The 22,994-nt window shown below is 40.4% G+C and overlaps 2 protein-coding genes across 2 annotated transcripts in view; one reads left to right on the top strand and one right to left on the bottom strand.

Annotated features, from left to right (window-relative positions):
• FASTKD1 (FAST kinase domains 1) overlaps positions 1-3,159 on the top strand; it is a 37,163-nt gene extending 34,004 nt beyond the window's left edge. The window contains exon 15 of the mRNA XM_040971684.1: positions 2,431-3,159. Coding sequence (XP_040827618.1) covers positions 2,431-2,526 — 96 coding nt within the window. The 3' untranslated portion in view covers positions 2,527-3,159. The remainder of the gene's footprint in view (positions 1-2,430) is intronic.
• Positions 3,160-5,741: 2,582 nt separating this feature from the next.
• KLHL41 (kelch like family member 41) lies at positions 5,742-21,462 on the bottom strand. The gene is made up of 6 exons (XM_040971680.1): positions 20,190-21,462; positions 16,374-16,531; positions 16,144-16,251; positions 11,009-11,194; positions 9,335-9,481; positions 5,742-6,230 (listed from the first exon to the last, which is right to left on the bottom strand). The coding sequence occupies exons 1-6, from the start codon at positions 21,297-21,299 to the stop codon at positions 6,119-6,121; spliced, it is 1,821 nt and encodes a 606-aa protein (XP_040827614.1). The 5' UTR covers positions 21,300-21,462; the 3' UTR covers positions 5,742-6,118.
• Between the last annotated feature and the right edge of the window lie 1,532 nt (positions 21,463-22,994).

Genomic DNA, 22,994 nt, shown 5'->3' with positions numbered 1-22,994 from the left:
ACAAATGCCTTTTTATGTTAACAAGTTAAGGAATGTTTAAAACTGAGCATATGTCTCTGCAACTATTTATAATTATACAATTAGAAATAAAGGGAACAGTTCTTTGGCCTAGCTTGCTAAGGTATTGCTTGGGACACACTATTTCAGGTGTCTTGGGGGATAGTCCCAGCTCTCTGTGCAGTTCTTGGGCTTCCTGCTAATGCACACCCTGGGAGCAGCATGTGATGGCCCAGAGTTGGGTCCCACCATCCACATGGATGTCCTTCTAGCTTCAGCCCGAGCCCAGGGACATTGCAGGTACTGGGGAGTGAACCAATGGATAGGAGTCCATTCTCTCTCTCTTTCACCATCCCTCATATAAATAAATAAATAAATAAATAAATAAATAAATAAGTGTGTGTGTCTATAAAGAGAAAACTCATTTTTTATATTGTCTTTAGCATATTTGTTGATTATATATTATAAGGGAGAGAGGAACTGTGGAGCTGGACAGAATTAAAGAGAACAAATATGTAGGAAAAATGTGCATTGTTGGTGTGGTAGGAATAGGTGGAGCAAGGGAGCGCTAAGGCAGGAAAAGGTTTTCTAGGTAATGTTGAAAGGATGGACATACTTCACTTTTTTTTAAAAAGATTTATTTATTTTTATTGGAAAGGCAGATGTACAGAGAGGAGAGACAGAGAGGAAGATCTGTCCAGTGGTTCCCTCCCCAAGTGGCCGCAATGGGCAGAGCTGAGCAGATCCAAAGTCAGCGGCCTCTTCTGGGTCTCCCACGTCCTCGACTGCATTCCCAAACCACAAGCAGGAAACTGGATGGGAAGTAGAGCTGCTGGGATTAGAACCAGCGCCCACGTGGGATCCGAGCATGTTCAAGGCGAGGACTTTAGCCACTAGGCCACCATGCCGGGCCCCATACTTCACTTCTAAAACGGATTTTAAAGGCTATACTCATGTAAACTAATTTAATAGGGATCACATAGCTTTGCTCAGTAGTAATGATAAGTCTTCCCTAATGTCTTTTGAAGATTTTTTTTTCTTTTTTTGATTCTTAAATTATTTTATTTTCAAGGAAGAAACAAGACTGGAAGAGGGAGATACAGAGAAAGATCTTCCATCCATTGGTTTACCACTCAAATGGCTGCAACAGCTGCAGCCTAAAGTCAGGAACCTGGAAATTTTTTTGGGTTTTCCATTTTGGGTACAGGAACCCAAGTACCTAGGAAAGCTTTCTTTTCTTTTAAAAAAAGATTTATTGTCTTTTTATTGTAAAGTCAGATACACAGAGAGGAGGGGAGACAGAGAGGAAGATCTTCTGTCCATTGATTCATTCTCCAGGTGTCCATAACAGCTGGAGCTGAGCCAATCTGAAGCCAGGAGCCAGGAGTTTCTTCTGGCTCTTCCACATGGGTGCAGGGTCCCAAGATTTTGGGCTATCCTTGACTGCTTTCCCAGACCACAAACAGGGAGATGGATGGGAACTGGGGTCACTGGGATTAGAACCCATGCCCATATGGGATCTCTGCGTGCAAGGCAGAACTTTAGGTGCTAGGCTACCACACGGGCCTTGGGTTACCATTTATTGCCTTTCCCAGATCAATAGCAGGGAACTGGATTAAAAGTGGAGTATCCAGGACTCAAGCCTGCATCCATATGGGATGCCAGTATTACAGGTACCAGCTTTATCCACTATGTCATAAGGATGACTCTTGTTATAGTCGTCTCAAAACTTTCATTCATGGGGACAGCATTGTGGTACAGCAGATTATGCCACTGCCTATTACACTGGCATCATATACTGGAAGGCCATTTTAAGTTTTGGATACTTTTTCTTTACTCTTTAGGATTTGTTTTATATTATTTTATTTTTGGAAAGGTTTACACAGAGAAAGAGAGACAGAAAGATCTTCCATCCGCTGGTTCACACCCTAAGAGGCCCCAATGGCCAGAGCTAAGCCCACCTGGAACCAGGAACTAGGAGCTTCTTTTGGGTCTCCCACATGGGTGCAGGGTCCCAAGGCTTTGGGCTGTCTTCTGCTGCTTTGACAGGCCACAAGTAGGGAGCTGAATGGGAAGTGGAGCTGCCGGGATTAGAACTGGAGCCCATATGGGATCCTGGCGCGTTTAAGGCAAGGACTTCAGCTGCTAGGCCACGCCGCCGGGCCCCCTCAATTACTTTTTTCAGTCTAGTTTCCTAATAATGTCCCTGGAAAGGCAAAGAAAGGCCCAAGTCCTTGGCCCCTTCCACCCATGTGGAGGCCAGGGTAGAATTCCTGGCTCTTGGCTTCAGCTTAGTTCAGTCCCGATTGTTCCATCCATTTGGAAAGTGAGTATATTAGCAAATGAAAAATTTCTCTGTCTCTTCCATGCTCTGTTGCTCTGCCTCTCAGATATATATTTTTAAAACATTCATTCCAACTATGTTGTTTACAGATCTCTCCTTTTGAATGGAACTCTATGGCACTGTCAACACAGGAAGCTCGCATGAACTACCTGAGAGAACACATATTTGGAGAAGGCAAATCATGACTGGAATTTTAAGATGAATTATGGTGTGCCACACCTGTACCTGTACTTGTACTTAATTATCTGACCTGACTCAATTAAAAAAAATCCTGAGGTAGGAACATATCTGATGTGTTTTAGAATATCAAGACATCTGTTGTGACTACAGCAGAGTTAAGCGGGGAAGGAAGAATAAGAAAAGGCAAGAGGTAACAGGGACAAATATATACAACCTCATGAAAGATGAGAAGCCACAGGAGGGTTTAAGTAGGAACCGAAATGAACTCACATTTTTTTGCATCACTGGGTGCTGCCCTGTTGAGAGGAGGGAAGAATACAGCAGGGAAAATGTAAAAACAAGGAAACTGTAACAAGGTCATTGCTATAACCCAAGTAAGAAATGAATAGTAGTTTTGAGAGAGCGGTAGAAGTAGAGATAAGGAAAAATGGTCAGAGTTTTGGGAGTATTGTGTAGGGAGAGGCAGCACAGCTTGTTCACTGATTGATATAGAGTATGAGAAAATCCGGAGTCAAGGATAATTCTTTGAGTTTTTATCCTACGCGTGTAAAAGGGTTTTAATTTGCCAGTAACTAAGACAGAGAAGTCTATGGGAAAGCAAGAACGTGGCTGGGGTATGGAGATATGTTTGTTTTAGACATATGGAATTTGTATCACCCTTTTTTTTTTTTAAAGATTTATTTTTATTATTTTTTATTGGAAAGGCGGATATACAGAGAGGAGAGACAGAGAGGAAGAGCTTCCGTCCGATGATTCACTCCCCAAGTGATCCGAAGCCAGGAGCCTCTTCCGGGTCTCCCATGCGGGTGCAGGGTCCCAAGGCTTTGGGCTGTCCTCTGCTGCTTTCCCAGGCCACAGGCAGGGAGCTGGAAGGGAAGCGGGGCTGCTGGGATTAGAACCGGCGCCCATATGGGATCCCAGGCGTGCAAGGCGAGGACCTTTAACCACTTGCGCCACCGCGCCGGGCCCTGTATCACCCTTTAAACATGTCGGTATTAAATACAGAATTGAGTAAATGAATTTTTGGAGATCAGGAGGGAGATCCAGGCTGCAGATATAAGTTTGGAATTTGGTGGTGGTGGTTAATGCCACAGGACCAAATGCAGTTGTTTAAGATGTGGTTAGAGAAGAGTAGGAAGCAGAAGAAGGGCAAGGACTGAGCTACAGGGCACTCAACCTTAAGACAAGAAGAGCAACCAGCATGGGCAGAGGTGGCCAGTGTGTTCGCAGGAAGAGTCGTCAAGGTAGTGAAAAACTCCTGAGAAGCCGAGCAGAGGAAGCATTTCAAAGAGGAGCAGGTAAACGGCTCTGTCAGATGCTGCTGAATAGGTAAGATGGGAACTGGGAAATGCCCATGATATTTAGTTACATGAAGATCACTGGTAATCTTAAGAAGCGTAGTGTTGATCAGATGGAGTTGTGAAAGCTTGATTGAGCCAAGACAGAGACATGAATTTTCTTCTAAATGGAAGCATGCAAATGGGTGGTAACTGAGTGGGACAATCTTCATCTGGTCTGATTGTACATGGAAGATACAAGGATTTTTTTTTTTTGGTCGTATAGCACATTTGTTCAATAAAATAGCTATCAGAGACCTATTATGTGATATAATCCCAAGCCTTTCGTGTAAGAACAATATGGCAGAAAAGCCATAATCTAACCACCTTCATTCCGCCTGATAGGGTGGGAAGTTAAGTGACCTCTGAAATTTGACTACTTTTGACTCCATGACTTTCTTGGTTTACTATGACATGTAGTTGGTAGCCAGAGTGCTTCCTATCGTAAACACAGCTTTAAAACATGTGTCCTATATGTAATTTGCTGCATAGGCTCATGGCTTGGATGAAATATGTTTGCTATATATTTGATATAGCCAATGAACTTGCATGACTTGAGCCCTCATACTTAATGGCCTTCAGAATGTGAATGTCACAAAACTTTGTGAAAAACACTAGAACAGTAAACAACTGAAATTCATCCTCCCTCCTGAATTTCCTTAAGATATTCATTTGTGTAATCAGATATGTTGACATCTGTCTTGAATTATCCATGTTCATGAATGTGTCTTATTTCTTAAGCAAATGATGCCGAGAAACAAACTCTTGAATAAAGTTATATTTTCATTATGTAACTTTTAAAATGAAATAATTAGACTGCTGAAAGTAATCGAAAATCATTTATTGTATACTTGAGATATATGGAAATCTTTAAACACTTTTTTAATTTTAATTTTCAATTTTATGGTACAATTCCGTACAGTCTGGGATTCCCCCCCTAAAATCTCACTCCCCCCGATTGATTTTCCCCATATTGTTACAATAGTATAGCCCTTCATAAGGAGTCATAATAAACCATTTTTCTAACTTTATTTTTGTTTGTGAGGTAAGGGGACTAAGTGTCCACCTGCTACTCATGCCCTAAGTGCTTGCCTGCAGTGGCCCGCCCTGAAGCCAGGCGTTGGTGACACAATCCAGTTCTCTCACGAATGGCAGGAGCCCACGTGCTTGAACCATTACCTCTACCTCCCGAGGGAGCCTGAGTCAGCAGCCAGAGCGCCTAGCAAACCTGGCTGTTCCTACACATGATGTGGGTGTCCCACCTGGCATCTTCAAATGACTAAAATCAACGCACACATTTAAAAAAAATGAAAACCATTTGATTAAGGTAGCTAGAGAAAGGGGAGCAAGAGCCATGGTACATGACAAATTAGACTATGTGCCATGGTGAGAGGAAGGTATGTCAAGGTCATTTACTCACGATTTCCAGGGGCAGGCATTTGGCCCAGCAGTGAAGATGCCAGGTGGGACACCCACATCACATGTAAGAACAGCCAGGTTTGCTAAAAATGAAACCAGTGGGTATATACCCTCCTCGTCCTTTCCCGAAGTGCCCCGATGTATGTCCCTGCAGTCACAGATCTACTGATTTCAGCTGTGCACCCCCATCCACCCGCCTCAGATACTGTAGTTAATGGTTTCAAGACTATCATCAACTAATCTTAAATTTAACCTTTAAAAAAGTTATTTGGAAATCCATACGTTAGTGTCGCAAAAAGAATGGGGAAAAAGAAAGGCTGTTTGTATTCAACTACCTTTACTTACTCTTCCCTTCAAATGAAAACCTTTATTACAATCTTTTCACAGCAGTCTCAACATCTTTTTATGGCACATAATCTTTAATACAACACACAGGATTAAGCATGAGGAAAGGCTTTTTGATTAAACATTTAAAAAATGTGGATGTACTTCTTGAATTCCATTTGTAATGCAAAAAATAAGTATAAAAGTATCCCAATACAAAAGAAATAATTAGTAAATTACTCAGTTTAGGAATTTCTTTTTCAATCCATTGAGTGAGACAGATTTAAAAAAATGAATTTGTTCAACTGTCAATTTAATTCCTTATTAGAAAAATGGATTTAAGCTCTGATCGGCACACTGGAGAGTGTGACCTTGAAGTTCGATTCTCCCTGCTTAGGCATTAACAGCAAATAATTTCCACATGAATCCCTGTACATGCTTAAAAAAAAAACAGAATAAATTAAAGGCCTGATAACCAAAGAAACTATGTCCAAATCTATTAGGTTTTGTCACCTTTTTACAGTTTGGACAGTTTGAAGAGATTTAAACGTGTTGCTAGGCAACTAGCTCCCGAAGCATAACGTATCTCCTTCAACATCCCAGCCCATTCTTTTTTATCATCTTCGTACCTGAGGGAGGGAAACAGCAATAATCAGTTTTGAGTAGTTTTAGAGCATTCCATGTGTTCAGTGAACAAATGAAACAAACCTACCAGCCCCTACCCAGAGGAGGGGACACCTGTGTGGTAAAACAACCCTGACTCTCTAAGTGAGCAAATGCTGGAATGGTTGTCACAGAATGTCAGCTGGATACCCAAGGGGTTCAACCTTCTCTGAAAATCAAGACTGTCCAGAGTAGAGGAATAACGGACAGGGAAACTGACTGTTCCTTAACATTCCAAAATGGGGGAAGAGGCTGACTGTGAGTTTAGTTACTTCATTTGCTCCCATACAGGGGAGAGAGAAAGAGAGGGTGGGAGAGAGAGAGAGAACCTTCCATGCATTAATCCTCTCCCTAAATGCCTGCTAGATCTAGGGCAGACCAAAGCTGGGCACCAGAAGCTCCTTGTGGGTTTCCCACTTGGGCAACAAGAACCAAAGTACTCAGGCCATATTCTGCTACCTCTAAGGTACCTTAGCAGCCTCTCACAGCTAGATAGAAAGTGCAGACAGAAAAGAAGATAGAAGACATTTAAGCAACAGGATTTTGTAGTTAAATGTGACTTAAAAATGTATTTTCCTGGCAGTCATATTTTAATTTCAGTCCAATCAATCCTAAATAATGGAGTGATCACCGTGAAAAAATGTGAGAAATGAAATATTTTTGCATGTGGCTGTAACAGAGCCTATAGATTTAAAATGTGGTGCACTGGCTTTCATCTCCTTATAGGGATAGATATGGCTAAGAGTGTCAGTGCATTTGAGAATCTTCTGAAACTTCCAAAGCCCCAGTCATATCCCAAACCAGCTAAAGCCTACAGTAAGGGTGGGACTAAGGCAGTGGTACTTTTCAAAGCTGTCAATCACCCTAATGTGCAGGCAGGTTTGGGAAGCACTGTTTTGATAGCAAAATAAAACACAGAAAGTTCCTCTCAGCAATGTACGGGCCCCTTGTTTGTTGCTGTGCTGTCTACACCTACCTCATGCCATGGCTCGGTGGTTTTGTCTACCGTTAGGAACCAGGGTGAATCAGATGAGGCTCAGGTAGTTAACAGCACAATTCCTTAACATCAGTATTACTCCACTTGGCTGTCTGTTAAAATTGTCTGTGAAGATTTTAGGAAACAGGCCCAGCTCCAGAAACCTATAATTGGTCGGTGCTAAGGCCCAGGAACTGATAGTTTTTAAGCATCCTATGCAGGGTAAGCATTGGGCATGCTGGTTTAGAGTGCCAGTTAGGACACCAGCATCCCATATTGAGTGCCTGATTCAAGTCCTAATTCCTTCACTTTTGATCCCTGACACGCAGCCAGGTGGATCACTCAAGTTCTTGGGTCCCTTCTTGTGAGAGACCTGGATTGAGTTCCTGACTCCTGACTTCAGCCTGGCCCAGCCCAAGCTGCTGTAAACATTTAGAATTAACTACTGGATGGAAGCTGTCTCTGCCTTTCTAATAAAATGAAAAGAAATACTTTTTTTAAAGGCATCTGAGACAACAGTAATGCAGTCGGGACTGAGAAGCTTGGCCCATTAGCCTGAGATATATAACCCTGTTCCTCAAAGTCCCTACCTTCCCAGCTTAACAGCATTTACTCCCTCTTTTTGTGCTTCCAGGTTTTCTCCATATCACTCTCTTGCTAATTGTAAGCCTCTTTGCTCCTGAAAAATTTTTTTTCTCTTCTATTTTTGGGAAAAAGGGATAGTAAACAATTTCCTTTTATAACCACTTTTTCTTTGCCTCTCACAGCTAGTTACTTTTACCACTTAGGGAAATAACTTCCAAATGCAAAAACAAACAAACAAACAAACAAAAATCAGCCTTCCAGTTTCATAGCTAAGGATAAAGCACCTGCTGATTCTGAAATGGGGGAAAAAAGTCGAGCCACTCTCAAGTCTTAGTGGAAGCCTTCACTTATTAGGCATAAGGGATACTCCTTCAAAGATGTAGCTAAAAATATGCAAGCCAGCCACTTTGAAATCTTGCTAAGATGCAAGTTCTGATTCGTTATATCTGGGGTGGGGCCTGGGATTCTGTATTTCTAAGAAGTTCCCAGGAGTTGATACCACCACCTGTTCTGCAGACAAATGGTGAGGCCCTGGATAATCTGATGGCAGGTCAGCTAAAAGCAGCCAGCTTCACGTGAAGACTGGCCTTTAAAGTGACAGGTAAACCACAAGTGTCATGGTTTCCAAATGAGTGTGCTGCATGGACTCCGCTTATGTTCACCTCTGACACCTAGGATCTACTTTCTGTGGACTCAGAGGAGCAGGCACGGAGCCTGGGCAGAGGGCTGCAGGGGCTGTGGGGCAGGCACATGTGGTCTCCTGGTGCTGAGGAGGCATCTGAACACTGCCTGATGGTGTGACTGCACAGCACGAACCAGCCATCTCTGCCCTGAGGCTTCCTGGATGCACGCTGGTTTCCACCGAACACTCACTGCATTAAGCACTCTGGTAAAACACACCCCTGCCCACTAAAACATTCCTTTTTTTTTAGGCCTAAGCAATAATTGCCAAGTGTCATATTTGGGAGAACTGCCCTGTACCTATCAGGAGGTAAAATGGATTGTTACTTTTACTTTTATTTTGTTGTTTAAGTCCTTTGTTAACTGAATCCTCAAACAACTGGAAGATCATTTAAATTCAATCCAAAGCAGTATTAATGATTTCATGAAAACCTATAAAAGAGGTTAAATTTTTTTCGTTCTCAGATTTCTATTTTCTTAGGAAGTAAGTGACTTGTGGAAAGGTAGGCAGCTTTCCCTTTACTGGATACCTACTGTGTTGCCTATTTAGAACTGGAATGGAGGTTGGAAGATTAGTGCTCCAACTCTCATCTTATTGATTGATAAAAAAGGCCCACATAAGTTCTTTCCCAAGCTCACACAGCTCACTCGAAGCAGTACTTGATCAAGCATATGGCAAATGTTCAATAACTTTTGAAGTATTTGGTTTACAAACAATAAATAGATTGCATATTGGGGAAGTTTGACTTATTAGTTACTAAGAATTTTTGCTCAGTTTTCATTTATCTCAATATCTGATTTCTGCAAATTGGAGCAAAGAGAACTTACTTCCATATGTCGTTGACTTCAGTGGGTGCAAATTCTTTAGACTCTAGTTGAATCATAGCAAAACCACCAATGGCATACAGGGATCCAGCCAGGCTGACCAAACTGATGGAGCTTCTTTCTTGGGGAAATTCAGTCATCACTTCCCATCTGGGTATTGTTGAAAATACAGTAAATGGAAAACTTAATTGTAGCTATTGAATAATTGTAGGAAATAATCTTTAAATCTAAGTAGCATAGTCATCCAAAAGTAGATTAAGTTTGTGCCTAGAAAGTGTTTTAAATTTGCTTAATTTGAAAGGTACAATAATCACACTAGATATAAGGCCTTCAGTGAACCACTCTGAATGTTTCATCCCTTAGTCTCTTGAGCAGTGGTTTCCAAAGTACTTGTTAAACACAGTGGGTTCTGTGGTACTTACGGGGTTCCTGGACTCACAACCTGCCTCTGTGTTATATTGAGTTTGAATACTAATGTAAATATTTATTACTTAATTTCAAGTTTTTCTCAACAAACATCATTTCCTTTGTAATAGAGGTACATGATAAGACTCAGAAGCTAAGGATGGAAAATTTATTTTTTATGATTCATAGATTTCTATTATAAAGGATTAAAGAGAATTTTAAAAATATTAACAGCCTTCTGAAATAGGACAGCTGAAGATAAAATCAAGGAAAATGGTTGCAAGTTTCAGGAATGAGTTAGACATGTGCTAGCTCTCTATAGCATTATCCTGACATTTTGGTGGCTCTCATAGTTTTGCTTTGAACCTTCCTCTCTCAACTCTTTTTAACATAAAGATAGTATATGTGCATTATAGTACAGAAAGTATGGAACGTGCACAAGAAAACAAATATCCTCGTTATTCTAGTTGTCAAATATAACTATAAGCAACATTTTTGTTAGCTTTGCCTTTTTTAGAAAAGCATATAATAAGTATATAAATATAATAAGTATATAAATCTAGGAATAGAGGATTTACAAGTTTGTGTGCTGTTTCTATAACTGCTGAAATCATGAGCACCTAGGAATAGTCTTAAAATATTTTTAGTGCTCTTTAGGTAAAAGAGGTTTTTACTTTGCTTGTGATTTTCAGACACTGAAAAATTCTGTAGTCAAGCATACATAGTTTCTAAAAAATGTAATAACAGTGCTCTGATTTTGATTCATTGCCAAAATAATATTCAAGTATATATTCATCTAGAAGTGTGAACCCAAAGATTTGAAAAAGGTTAATCTTATATAAGAATAGCAAATATTTGTCATATTGTCATTAAAAGCTTAAAAATAAAAGTTTCAATAAAGGTATAAAAAGCTCAAAGAAACACATCAGTCATAATTAAGATGTTTTCATATTCAAAGAACTGTATTTCCAATTGAAAAACTCTGTAGAGATGTGGCTATCTGTCTTTATGTGTGTAATTGTTCAGAAGTTTTACCACTGCATGACTACATTCACAAAGTTAGGGACAAGCAGGGACAAGCGCAGGACGGCAACATGAACTTGAGGGTCACGTGCTCCAACTTACAAACACATAGCATGTCCAAATGCTGGGATTTTTATTCACAGAAGCAGTAGAAGAAACCCTGGGCAAAGTACTTCTCCCTGCCCCTGCCCACCATGTTCTAACAGTTACAATGCACAGCGGCCCCTGCTGGGAGCCACAGCCACTCACTTGTTGGTGGTGAGGTCAAAGGCCTCCACGGAAGCTGAAAGGCCATCCTCTGTGACGCCTCCTGCGATCACAATTTTCCCTTTGTGGACCGCCACCCCGAACATGGAGCGCGGGGTTTTCATGGGAGCCAGGTCCTTCCAGTCTCCTTTTTTGGGATTGTAGATAAACACCCTGTTTGTACACTTTCTGTAAACAGAAAAGAACAAATGTCCATGTTTAAGATCTTTTCTGCAAAGCATCCTCTCTAGTAAATTGGCCTTGCTTCTCCTCATGAAGGAGAGAGTACTAACAGAGGACCAGAAAATTGCCACAGAAGTCTTAAGGGCAATATCTGCTGCTAGGCAAAGGACAAATATGGGAACCAAAATTGTTTTATGAACTCATTGTTCCCCCAGAATGTAGGGTATCTTAATATCTAGGGAACTGCTTAGAAGTCCAGGAACAATAGATTGTAATCCTATCTGCCCCTAAATTTAATAGGAAACATTGTTTTTATTCTGAGTTAAAAATATCACAGATCCTTTATTATGCCTCAGTAACAAGAAATACTAGGTTTATTATTTCATTATTTGAATATATTAGGAATGAAAATAAGTTAACTTTTTGATTAGGTGGGAGCCTGGCAGGTTAAGCCACAGCTTCTGATGCTGGCATTCTACATCGGTGTGTCTGTTGCTTCTCCTCCCATTTAGTTTGCTGCCAATATGCCTGAGAAGTCAATAAAAGATGATCCAAGTGCTTGAACCCCTGCCATCCAAGCCATGGGGGAGAGCTGATGGAGTTCTAGGCTCCTGGCTTTATTGGGGCCATTTGGGGAATGAGCCAATAGATGGAAGATCCTCTACCTTTCTTATCAATCTTTCAAATAGGTTTTTAAATAATCATTGTAATAATAATCAGATGCCAATATACCTATTTTATATTTAACTAATAAGATCTCATTTCATTTACCATTAATATAATAGTGTATTTTAAGAAATGTTGGATTCAGCCTGCGTGGTAGCCTAGTGGCTAAAGTCCTCGTCTTGCATGAGCCAGGTCCCATATAGGCGCAGGTTCATGTTCCAGTTCATGTCCCAGAGAGCTTCCCATTCAGCTCTCTGCTTCTGATCTGGGAATGCAGTTGAGGATGGCCCAAATCCTTGACCCTGCACCTACATGGGAGACCTGGAAGAGGCTCCTGGTTCCTGTTTTTGGATTGGCTTAGCTCCAGCCATTGAGGCCACCTGGAGAGTGAATCAACGGATGGAGGATCTTCCTCTGTCTTCCTCTCTGTATATCTGACTTTCCAATAAAAATAAATAATAAATCTTAAGAAAAAAGAAATGTTGGACTATGTATTAGACAATGAAAGCTGAGCTGATTCAAAGTTAAGAACCAGGAACCTCTTCCTGGTTTCTCATGTGGGTGTAGGGGCCATCCTCCACTGCTTTCCCAGTCCATAGGCAGGGAGCTGGATGAGAAAGGGAGCAGCCATGACACAAACCAGTGCCCATATTGGATGCCAGTGCTATAGGCAGAAGCTTAGCCTACCACACTATGGCACCAGCCTCTTAATCAGAAAGGGTCAGATACCTGGAGTAGAAGCATTTCCCTAATACTTGACTACAGGTATCACTGGAAAGTTTCTTGGGGGTCAGTGTTAGTGGCATAACAAGTTATGCTACCACCCACAACAGTGGCTTTCCATATGGATGCTGGTTTGAGTTCCAGCTGCTCTTCTTCCAATCCAGCTTCCTGTTTGTATGCCCAGGAAAGCAGCAGAAGACAGCCCACATGCTTGTACCCATATGGGAGACCCAAATGAAACCAATCCTGGCTTCAGCCTGGCCCAGTGATAACTCTATGGTGAGTGAACCAGTGGACAACAGATCTCTGTCTCTCTCCCTCTCTTTGTAATTCTACATTCCAAGTAAATCTTAATTTTAAAAAAGCTTCCTGATAAAAACATGATATAAAATAATTCCCTCCATGTACATTAACTGTAATTTATGCAATTCAGTTCTAACTCTTGTATAAGGACTCATTCCAAGTTTTTTATGTTGATCTTTATCAAGAAATGCTGTTTTGCTTAATCATATTGTTATATTCTTATGACAAGACCCACATGCTTCTTACTGACATATCATTTTCCTAGTTACTAATGCTACTTGGAGGAAACAATTTAAATAATTTTGGCAGGGTACCTATGTTTCCAAAGTCATAACACTGCTTAATGGTGATTTTCTATTCTACTCACTTAGAAAACATGCTCAAAATAAGATCTGACACTAAGTGATTTGTAATATGCTTTCCTTTAAATATTGATTTGATGGGAATAGCTGAGATTAAGGGAGATACCAAATTTTTTGAGTACAGTGTTGTTGAATATCAACAGAATATGTGAAAATCATTGATTTAAAAAATTACATGTATTTAAGAGAGAGGGAGTGTGCAAGAGGGCAGGTGAGGGGAAAGAGAAAGAGGACTCCAAGTCACTGTTTCACTCCCCACATGCCTGAAATGTCCACGGGACTGGGCTGGTATGAAGTGAGCAGGTGGGAGCTTAATCCAGATGTCCCATGCGGGAGGCAGGAGCTCAATGAACTGAGCCATCACTATTGCTTCTGAGGCTTGCTTCAGCAGGTAGCTGGAGTCTGGAGCCAAGTCAGAAGTCGAGCCCAGGCATTTCAATACACACAAATGGTTTCATGGCATCTTTTTGTTTGTTTGTTTGTTTAAGTGTTATTGGAAATGGAGATTTCCAGAGAGGAGGAGAGACAGAAAGATATTCTGTCTGCGGGTTCACTCCCCAAGTGGCCTCAATGGCCAGAGCTGAGCTGATCTGAAGCCAGGAGCTAGGAGCTTCTTCCAGGTCTCTCATGAGGGTGCAGGGTTCCAAGGCTTTGGGCCGTCCTCTACTGCTTTCCCAGGCCACAAACAGGGAGCTGGATGGGAAGTGGAGCAGCCAGCACAGGAATTGGTGCCCATTTGGAATCCCGGCACATGCAAGGTGAGGATTTGGCCAATGAGTGCTAAAGTATTGTGCTGGGCCTTTAATGGGCACCTTAAGTACTAGGCCAAACAGCTTCCCCAAACCATTGCTTTCTTAAAAATACATTTTCCATTTAATATTTGTCATTTTAATGGGGTAATCACCACTAATGATTAACTCTAGCACATAGGATCTCCTATACATTTCCGTGTTTTATTCACCTTTCCTACTTTGTCCTGATGGAATCCTTTCCCAGAATGGACATCCCTGGTAACTAAACAGCCTGGGCAAATGATGACAATCCAAACCAGGCCGTTTTCAGGGGTAGGAAATTCAACTTTACTTGCTAAACTATTGTTGCTCATTTAACAGGAAGGCAGTATGCTTGGTTAATGGCCTGACTTCGGGAGCAGTGAGATGCACTTCTCAGTCTTCCAAGATCATTCCTGATTACTTAACCTTGAGAAGTGCCTGTATACAAAGTTTGTCCTAAAACTTTATCCTGGGTCCAGCGCGGTAGCCTACTGGCCAAAGTCCTTGTCTTACACATGCTGGGATGCCATGTGGGTGCCTGTTCTAATCCTGGCAACCCTGCTTCCCATCCAGCTCCCTGCGTATGGCCTGGAAAAGCAGTGAAGGATGGCCCAAAGCCTTGGGACCCTGGACCCGCATAAGCTTCGGATCTGCTCAGCTCTGGCTGTTGTGGCTGCTTGGGGAGTGAAGCAACAATGGAAGATCTTCCTCAGTGTCTCTCCTCCTGTCTGTATATCTGACTTTTCAATAAAAATAAAAATAAATCTTAAAAAAAAAAAACTTTATCCAGGCTTTCTCACAAGAGCCTAAGTACCAGTGCCAACAGCAGGTGTCTGTTCTGGCTAATCAGCAGCTATTTTTGAAATTATTAATTATATTGAATATCATCTCTGTCAGTCAATGTGTAAAACATCACTGAAGAAAAACTGCCCTCTTACCAATCTTTATACTTCTCAGTTTCAGTCTGACCTATCCAGTTTCCATCTTATTAATATAAACTGCAAATCCATGATATTTTTAGTGCATTATTATCTTTGAAAATATATTTTAAATGTCACATTAAAAAGTACATAAGTTTTTGATCTGCTTATGGCAAAGTGAATCAATCAATTCTGTTTTACACAGTGAACTACAATTACAAATCAGTGATTTAAAGTACTTAATGGTGTTGCAATCAGTATTGTGGCATAGCGGGTAAAGCCCTGCCTGCTCCATTGGCATCCCATATGGGCGCCAGTTCAAGTCCTGGATGCTCCACTTCTCATCCAGCTCCCTGCTAAGGTGCTGGGAAATCAGCAGGGATGGTCCAAGTACTTGGGCCCTGCACGCATATGGGAGACCCCAAAGAAGTTCCTAGCTTGTAACTTCAACCTGGCCCATCCCTAGCCATTGCAGCTATTTGGGGAGTGAACCAGCAGATGGAAGATCTCTCTGTAACTCTAAAAAACAAACAAACAAACAAACAAAAAACTTGATTGTGCTGCTAGATGCTGCTTTTCCCACATAAGAAAGCTTAAGATTGAGCTTATCAAATATGCTTGGTGCCTACACATTTACTTTAGCTACTTCTGAATGCTAATTTTTTTTAAAAAAAGATTTATTATTATTTTTTTAAATTGCAAAGTCAGATATACAGAGAGGAGAGAGACAGAGAGGAAGATCTTCCGTCCGATGATTCACTCCTCAAGTGAGCACAACGGCTGGTGCTGCACCAATCTGAAGCCAGGAATCCAGATCCTCTTCTGTGTCTCCCACGCGGGTGCAGGTTCCCAAAGCTTTGGGCCATCCTCGATTGCCTTCCCAGGCCACAAGCAGGGAGTTGGAAGGGAAGTGGAGCTGCCGGGATTAGATCCGGTGTCCATTTGGGATCCTGGTGCATTCAAGGCAAGGACCTTAACCTCTAGGCCACCGTGCTGGGCTCATGAAAGCCAAATTTTCCCTTTGGAAATCTTTTATAATAATTCGCGATAACTTTTCAGAATGCTATTTTAAATTTTACCTCCCATACATAAAGAGTGGGATCCAAGTCACATTTCATTTTATAGATCCAAGTGCAAAGAGGAAGAAACCCTTGAAATTAAAAAAAAAAATCAGTGGTATATATACATTAAGGTTTCAGGGTACTTACTTGTCATCTGTCTTTCCTCCTAGACAATATATCATTCCTTTATGTGAAATCACATTATGGCCATAGACTTTGATAGGAAGTTTTTTTACTTCACTCCACTTTGCAGCCCTAAAATTAGATAATAGGATGTAAATACTTTTAGTAAATCTCAGGATCAGAAAATAAAGAGTGTGTTAATAGATGCTCATACACTGAAATGCTTAGGGAGCAGGAATGTCATGCCAACTTACGCAGGATCGTAGCACAGGACCGAATCCAGTGAGGCCTCTGTCTGAAGGTCTTTGCCTGCAACTACATAGATTTTGTCATCTACCTCTCCCAGACCAAAGAGACACCTGGCAGAAGGCAGAGGTGGAAGTCCAACCCACTCAGAAGCTATATTATCAAGCTGGAAGAAAAGAAGAAGGAGATGAGGAAGTGTGAAGCTTATTAGAGGAAAGTTACAGGGGTACTACAAGCGAGGCTATGCTTTATGTTTAGGATTCATTAAGGTCGTCAAAGATCTCTCAAGGAAAATAAAATTACAATCCCAAAATATTAAATTGCAGCCCAAAATTACCAAGAAGAATGCTGGGATTACCACAAGAGGTTAGTGGCAACCAGACGTTTTTCCTTTTTCTTGCTTTGTTCAGTTTGAAACTAGAAATCCTAACACTTTGAGGACACTGGGGAGAGAGGGAGGGGCATGGTATGCGAATGACCCCTGCATGCTAAATTTAACACAATCCCAAGCCAGCACCGGGGACAGCTGGACCTGTCTGTCGCTCAATCCTCAGACAACTGGGAGGTTAGGCAGTATTTTCATTAAAAAATGATTAGGTTTACCTTGTTTTTAATTACAGTACAAGTAGGTGTTAATGTCAGTTTCTTGATCTTGATCTTGGCTTCCAGTCATTTGAAAAACTTTTTTTTTTTTTTTTTTTTTAATTCAGGCAGTTGTAGCTTTTCTAGGTTTTACTGGTGCCACTTCTGCAGTCCCTCTGTGACCCTCCCAGGGCCCATGCTATGGAATAGGTGATCCTGGCCCCCTTCTGTTCCCATAGTACTCACTGCTAGTCATTTTAAGGTTTTTCTACTTTGCATTTTTGGACACCAAGCCATGCACACTGCTAGGGAGTCTAGCTGCAGTCTTGTGCTACTTGGAGTTAACAGAAGAAAATAGTGAAATTCAGATTTGCTGGATACCAGGAATAGATGTGGACAAAAAAGGCTGCTGTACAGAGAGAGGTGTCTGAGGAACCTCAGCTAAACAAAGGCCACGCGGACTAATGAAGAGGGCTTTACCCTCCATACGTGCACTGTTAGCTCTGCTTACAGTTGCTTTCTGCCTCTGCCTAGCCTTACTGTAGTTTTTTTTTCTTTTTTCTCCCAACTGCCTTTTGTCTCTCTTTTTTATATTTTTGTAACAGATCCTCAAAACTGCACATCTTTATGAAGTGCTACGTGATGGTTTTGTACATGTATACATTGTGTAGTGTCCTATCTGGTCAATTATATGTATTTTTTTTTTTAGTTTTAAGTTTTGAAAAAATTTATTTTAAAATATAGTGTACATTACAGTAGAAATAACAATGAACACAGGGTTTTGGCTTTGTATCAAGTCTTGCCCTAAATGCTTTTCTTGGATAGTCCCCAAGGACAGACACTTTATCATCCCTGTTTTACCTACAGGGAAACTGAGGCACAGATTGATCAAATCATTGTCCCAAACTCACAATTCCATAGTTTTTCTTAAAAATGGAATGGCATACATTTTAATTCTAGACCCACATTGTACAACAGTGTCCACCTTCTTCAATTACTTTTTATTGGGCCCTTTCTATAGCATATGTCACAGTAGACTGCCTGTCGGGCTCTTTGATACATGAGCTGTCCAGCTATTTAACTTCATTGTTTAAAAATAGGATTTGGACCTATTAACATCTGGTGCTGTTCAAACTGGTAAAGCTATTAATTCTGTGGGGATAAAACCCTTAAACCTCATTCTACTAAGAAATATCTCAGTCTTTTTACAACATGTAGTAAGCATCAAGTTACTACTAAATTAGTATATATAAAACACAATTAGGAAAATACAAAATCTGGAATTTTTACCCCAATAATGTGTGAATCACAGATTTTTTTTATGGTCAGATGTTTTCATCCTGCTGTCTTGTTCTATTATTTGTGTCTTTGACAAGTAGCAAGAAATGGATAGAAATAGGGAGGTGAGCTTCCAATTCTGTGTACTGTCTTTTTGGTAGGTATAAAGAATGAAAAGTGGATTCCTTGAACCAGAAATGAGAAACCAAGTTAGAAAAGTAAGGGCAGTGGTAGAGGATGGAGTATGTGGTAGAAGAGACTTGGATAAAGATGAAATGACTAGGGTCTAGATTATGGATATTCAATAAGTTAATTGCAAAATAAAAAATAAACTCTAGGAGGAGTTATTTCATGGCTAGAACTATTCCTTGTATGTATATCTAAGTATCTGCTTGTCTTTCAATATTTTTACTTTTGGATATCTGAAGGAGCTTCCAAAGCTCAATGGAAAATGAGTGTTATGAAAAAAAAAACCAACTGGATCCATGTTTTTTTTTTTGCTCCGAAACAAACATTTTAATTACATTTCTCACGAGTATTGTGAAGAACACTGGTATTTATAACTTATTTTAAAATAAAAATTTTTATCTTTTTAAAATGTATTGAATTTAAAATTATGATTTAACAAATTTCTAGGTCATTGTTTAAATACTTATAACACTTTCCCTGGAAAATTTGAGAATTAACATAGTTAATATGTATTACAACTCCATCTTTAAAATTAGAAAAAGTTGATTAAAGGTAGTATTTTGTGAATGCACAGTAGTCACATACTTTGAGAGCATACAATGGCTGTAGTTTGACATTCTACACTAGCTTATCTTTGGCCATTCCAGCTCAAGTGCCTGAAGCTCCAGGCCATGATTAGCCATGACCTAAACCAAATCTGAGCCAGTTGTAAGCAGCAAAACACTGGTATTGGCATTACTGAAGATGAAGGTTAAACCACTGATTGCTGCATGCACGGATAAAGTGCAAGATGTTGATAATGTGATACAGAGATCCTCTAAACAAACATACAATTTAGAGATTCTTAATTTAGGTGGATTTATATATTTATATATGATTTATATATTTGTATATGTATATTTAACTCATTTTATTTCTGTGAAGTAAATAAATTCTACATATTTTACAATATAGATTCAGGAGCATAGTGATACTTCCCAGCCAATTGTAGATTAAGAGTTGTAATACTCTAAGCACAACTCCTGTCCCAGTAAACATGTTAGCATAAACTCCTAACAATAATTCAAATTAAAAAAACTTGTGTGCTGTGTTGCCTAGAGAATAATCCAAAGTGTGTAGACTATGGACACAGGCTCTTACCTACATTTTAAGCATAACTGTGAAAGATTAGGGACTTCAAATCAATCCTAGGAAACTTGGAAAAAAGTAGGAAGTCTGATTAATGATTACTTCTTTGCAATGTGTGAAGTATGAGATACTTGAAAAAATTCATAAAAATTTGAATTAAGTTTTGGTGCAAAAATTTTTCCTTGCAATTTTTTATAATATGCATTTAATTTTTAAAAATTTTGAATTTTATGATACAATTCTGTAGATTCTGGGGATAATGTGCATTTTCCATGAACCTTTTGAACTTTTTATATTGATTTAGGGAGATACCAACCCTACTGTCCAGGTAAGTGTACAAGATTAAATTTAGGGCTTTGAAGGATTACTGTCAACCCATCAGCAGTAACAAAGCATTTTGGGCAAAAGAGTATCAAGAAAAACCTTGAGTTGTGAGTTAAGCATTAATTAGAATCTCATTCGTCACTGACCCTCTTACTAAATCTGACACACAATTAAATGAGGATTTCTCTCAATCCTCCAAGTAGGAAAGTGGAAGCAACTTGGATAGGCTATCAAATAGAAGCAAATTCAAGCAGCTCCAATAATCCACAAGGGGCCAAGTGGGGCAGCCCGCCCTCTCTGCCTCTTAAGTGCAAGCTTCTTACCTGGAAGAAGTACGACTGTAGGGGCTGATCCTTGTTTTCTTCGTCCACGTACAGCCCTCCCACCACAAACACCTGGTTCTGTTGGGTAACGATGCTGGAATGATTTCTGGGGATCTGCTCAGCCAGGGCAGTCAGGTAGCACTCGTTTTCTGTGGGATCATAAGCTACCGCAGCCGTGTCGTTCACCAAAAGGATAAGGTCTTTGACGAACATCCCGTGCCTGGGAATGTCATTCAGGTAGCCAGGAAGTAAATCTTCGTCGCCCACATCGCCATTCACCTCGCCAGCCCCAGTCTTCTCTGCGTTTTTGCTAGGTTCTGGGAGTTTGCCTGCAAAAGCATCTTTGAGAACTTTAATTTTTTTCTGGAGTTCTGGGTTGCTTTTAATGATATCATCTTTCTCAACATGATCTTTAAAATATTTTTCTGTCATAAGGCGAAAACGGATACAATCAAACACCTCATTCAGACTTTTCACCCTGTTTTCTTTGTCTGTTCGCACCCATTTCATCACTGCCTCAAAGACGGCTTCTTCCTTTTCTACGTTTAGACTGTCATTGGAAATGACCGAGATCAGCTCCTGGGGAGACAGTTGCATAAAGTCCTCTTCCTTACAAATCTGTACAAAGCGATCAGACACAAATTCCCGGGCGGAAATGGCGAGTCGCGGGCAGTCCAGAAGCAGTCCTAATCTTAGGATGGCTAGACAGTTGCCAGGAGCGAGCCTTTTCTGAAGATAGGAAACACACACGGTGAACACCGACGGTATCTGAAAGCGGCTGGCCAGTGCAAAAATATCCTGGACGTTTCCGTCGTTGAGATCGATACTGGCCGAGTACAGGTACTTGATAATTAAGTCGAGCACCGCGGGATCCACATTATCCAGCACGACCTCCTTTTTCTTCTCCTCCTCGATGTCAGATAAGAAATACTCCCGGAAGTAAGGGCTACAAGCTGACAGAATCAATCTGTGGCAAGGAAGACTTTTGTCACCTGCTTTGAGGGTGCAGTCGATAAATTTTTTGTCATCCAGGAGATCTTTTAGACCATCCTGAAGAAGGGTGGATTGGTAAAGCCGCAGTTCCTCTGCGAGTTCTCGCTGGGAATCCATTCTGTGAGTAACCTGGGTAAGGAAGGGGACACTGAAGGCCTTAGCTGCTTGCAGCACACAGGTCTAGCTGTAAAAAGGCAGACCAGTGAGCTTTGCCCCAGCCTGAAGCCTTTGCAATTTAATCCCACCAGCTAAATATAGATCCCAACTCTAACAACGGGAATTTAGGAGAGCTAGTTTGGAAAGTAGAGTTGCTCTTGCAGCTGTTGTAGATTGAAAGTAACAACTGGAACTTGTGATCACCAAGGAAACGGCTAGGAAACAAGCATTCAAGTGAAGGGCAGAGCTGTAACACATATAGAACCTTAGAAGATGAGCTAATCAAGGCTACTACTGAGAGTGTTTACTGAACTCCCAGAAAAATGAATCGTAAGCCTGAGTCACTCCTCTAAGATTGGTCTAAGTGGCAAGCTACTTGGCTCTCCACATTAATGATGAAAAGGTCAAGAATGAGAGGTGAGTTCATGGGAACACTCTAAGTGAGATCCCTTTTTCCAGTCATCGTTACACACATTTTATTTTCTGCTTAAAGCAGTATGACAAGGATTTTTCTTTTAGGATTAGGGAACAGTTACTATAATTATTGTTGCCTAAAACTTTAAAAATAATACCTCCTTTGTAATTGAAATAATAATGAGAAACTTATAACTTTCTAAGACACTCTCAATTATCTGTATTCTTAAATGGAAAAACTATAAAATTATGCAACTCATTCGCACTTTGCCTTGCTGTACAAAGGACTGGATGTGGCAAGCAATAACCAGGCAAAGACCAGCTAAAAGTCAAATTTTGGGAGAGAAAAAAACTCACAAATACTACCACTACATTCTGTACTTTTAAGTGGTGAAAATGACCTTTTATTAATTATAATGTTGAAGATCTAGAAATGTAACTCCATAAGAACTGTGCCATCACAGCAAAATCAGAATGGATTGCTATCTCATTCACAGAGTTTGGAAAACGGGATTTTTTTTTTTTTTTTTTTTTTTTACAAATGACAAGTAGCTAGAATCATAGATTGTTGACTATGAGAAATTATTATGGAATGCAGTTATGATTTGAAAGAAAAATCTATTCCTTATAGATAATATATGACTCATGAAATGCTTCATTATTCCATCATATTCTGATCTCAGTGGGGCTAGAAAACACCGCAACGGCAAAGGCTGGTATTTATAAACATGCACCAAAGAATACAAGATCTGTGAGAATAGGGACTTCCCTCCCTCCCCACCCGAATGATTTTAGTCAAGGCTGCAGTCTCAGGGCTTTGGGGGTGCTCCACGAACGCTTGTTGAATGGATGGATGTCCCCAGATTGGGGAGCTGTGTATGAGTGTTTCTAAACTTCAGCAACTCTGAGGAAAGGCCTCTTTATTTTACATCACCATGAGGTCAATGGTACTGTCAGCTGCTAAAACTAAACAGCTGAAAGAAGAGCTCATTGACTCTTTTTCCATTTATAGATGCCACTAAAGGTTTTAACGCACCAGAGAAAACAGCTGTTACCTTGTTTAAACAATAAATGACTCAGTTCGTTCTACATGTAACACCTAACATTTGAAAAGATGAGTGAGTCACATGCAAATACCATGATGTGACATTGGAGCTTATTCCTTACTAGCTGCCAGTCTGTAAAAGTGTTTAGCTTGAAAATGAGTATTTCAACAGCTTCAGTGGCAGCCTCTTATCTGTA

The sequence above is a fragment of the Ochotona curzoniae genome, unplaced genomic scaffold, assembly GCF_017591425.1.
Source record: "Ochotona curzoniae isolate NIBS_2020 unplaced genomic scaffold, NIBS_Ocur_1.0 contig_2210, whole genome shotgun sequence".
Taxonomy (NCBI): Eukaryota; Metazoa; Chordata; class Mammalia; order Lagomorpha; family Ochotonidae; genus Ochotona; species Ochotona curzoniae.
The sequence above is the reverse complement of the archived record's forward strand: the minus strand, read 5'-3'. Positions and strand labels throughout refer to the sequence as shown.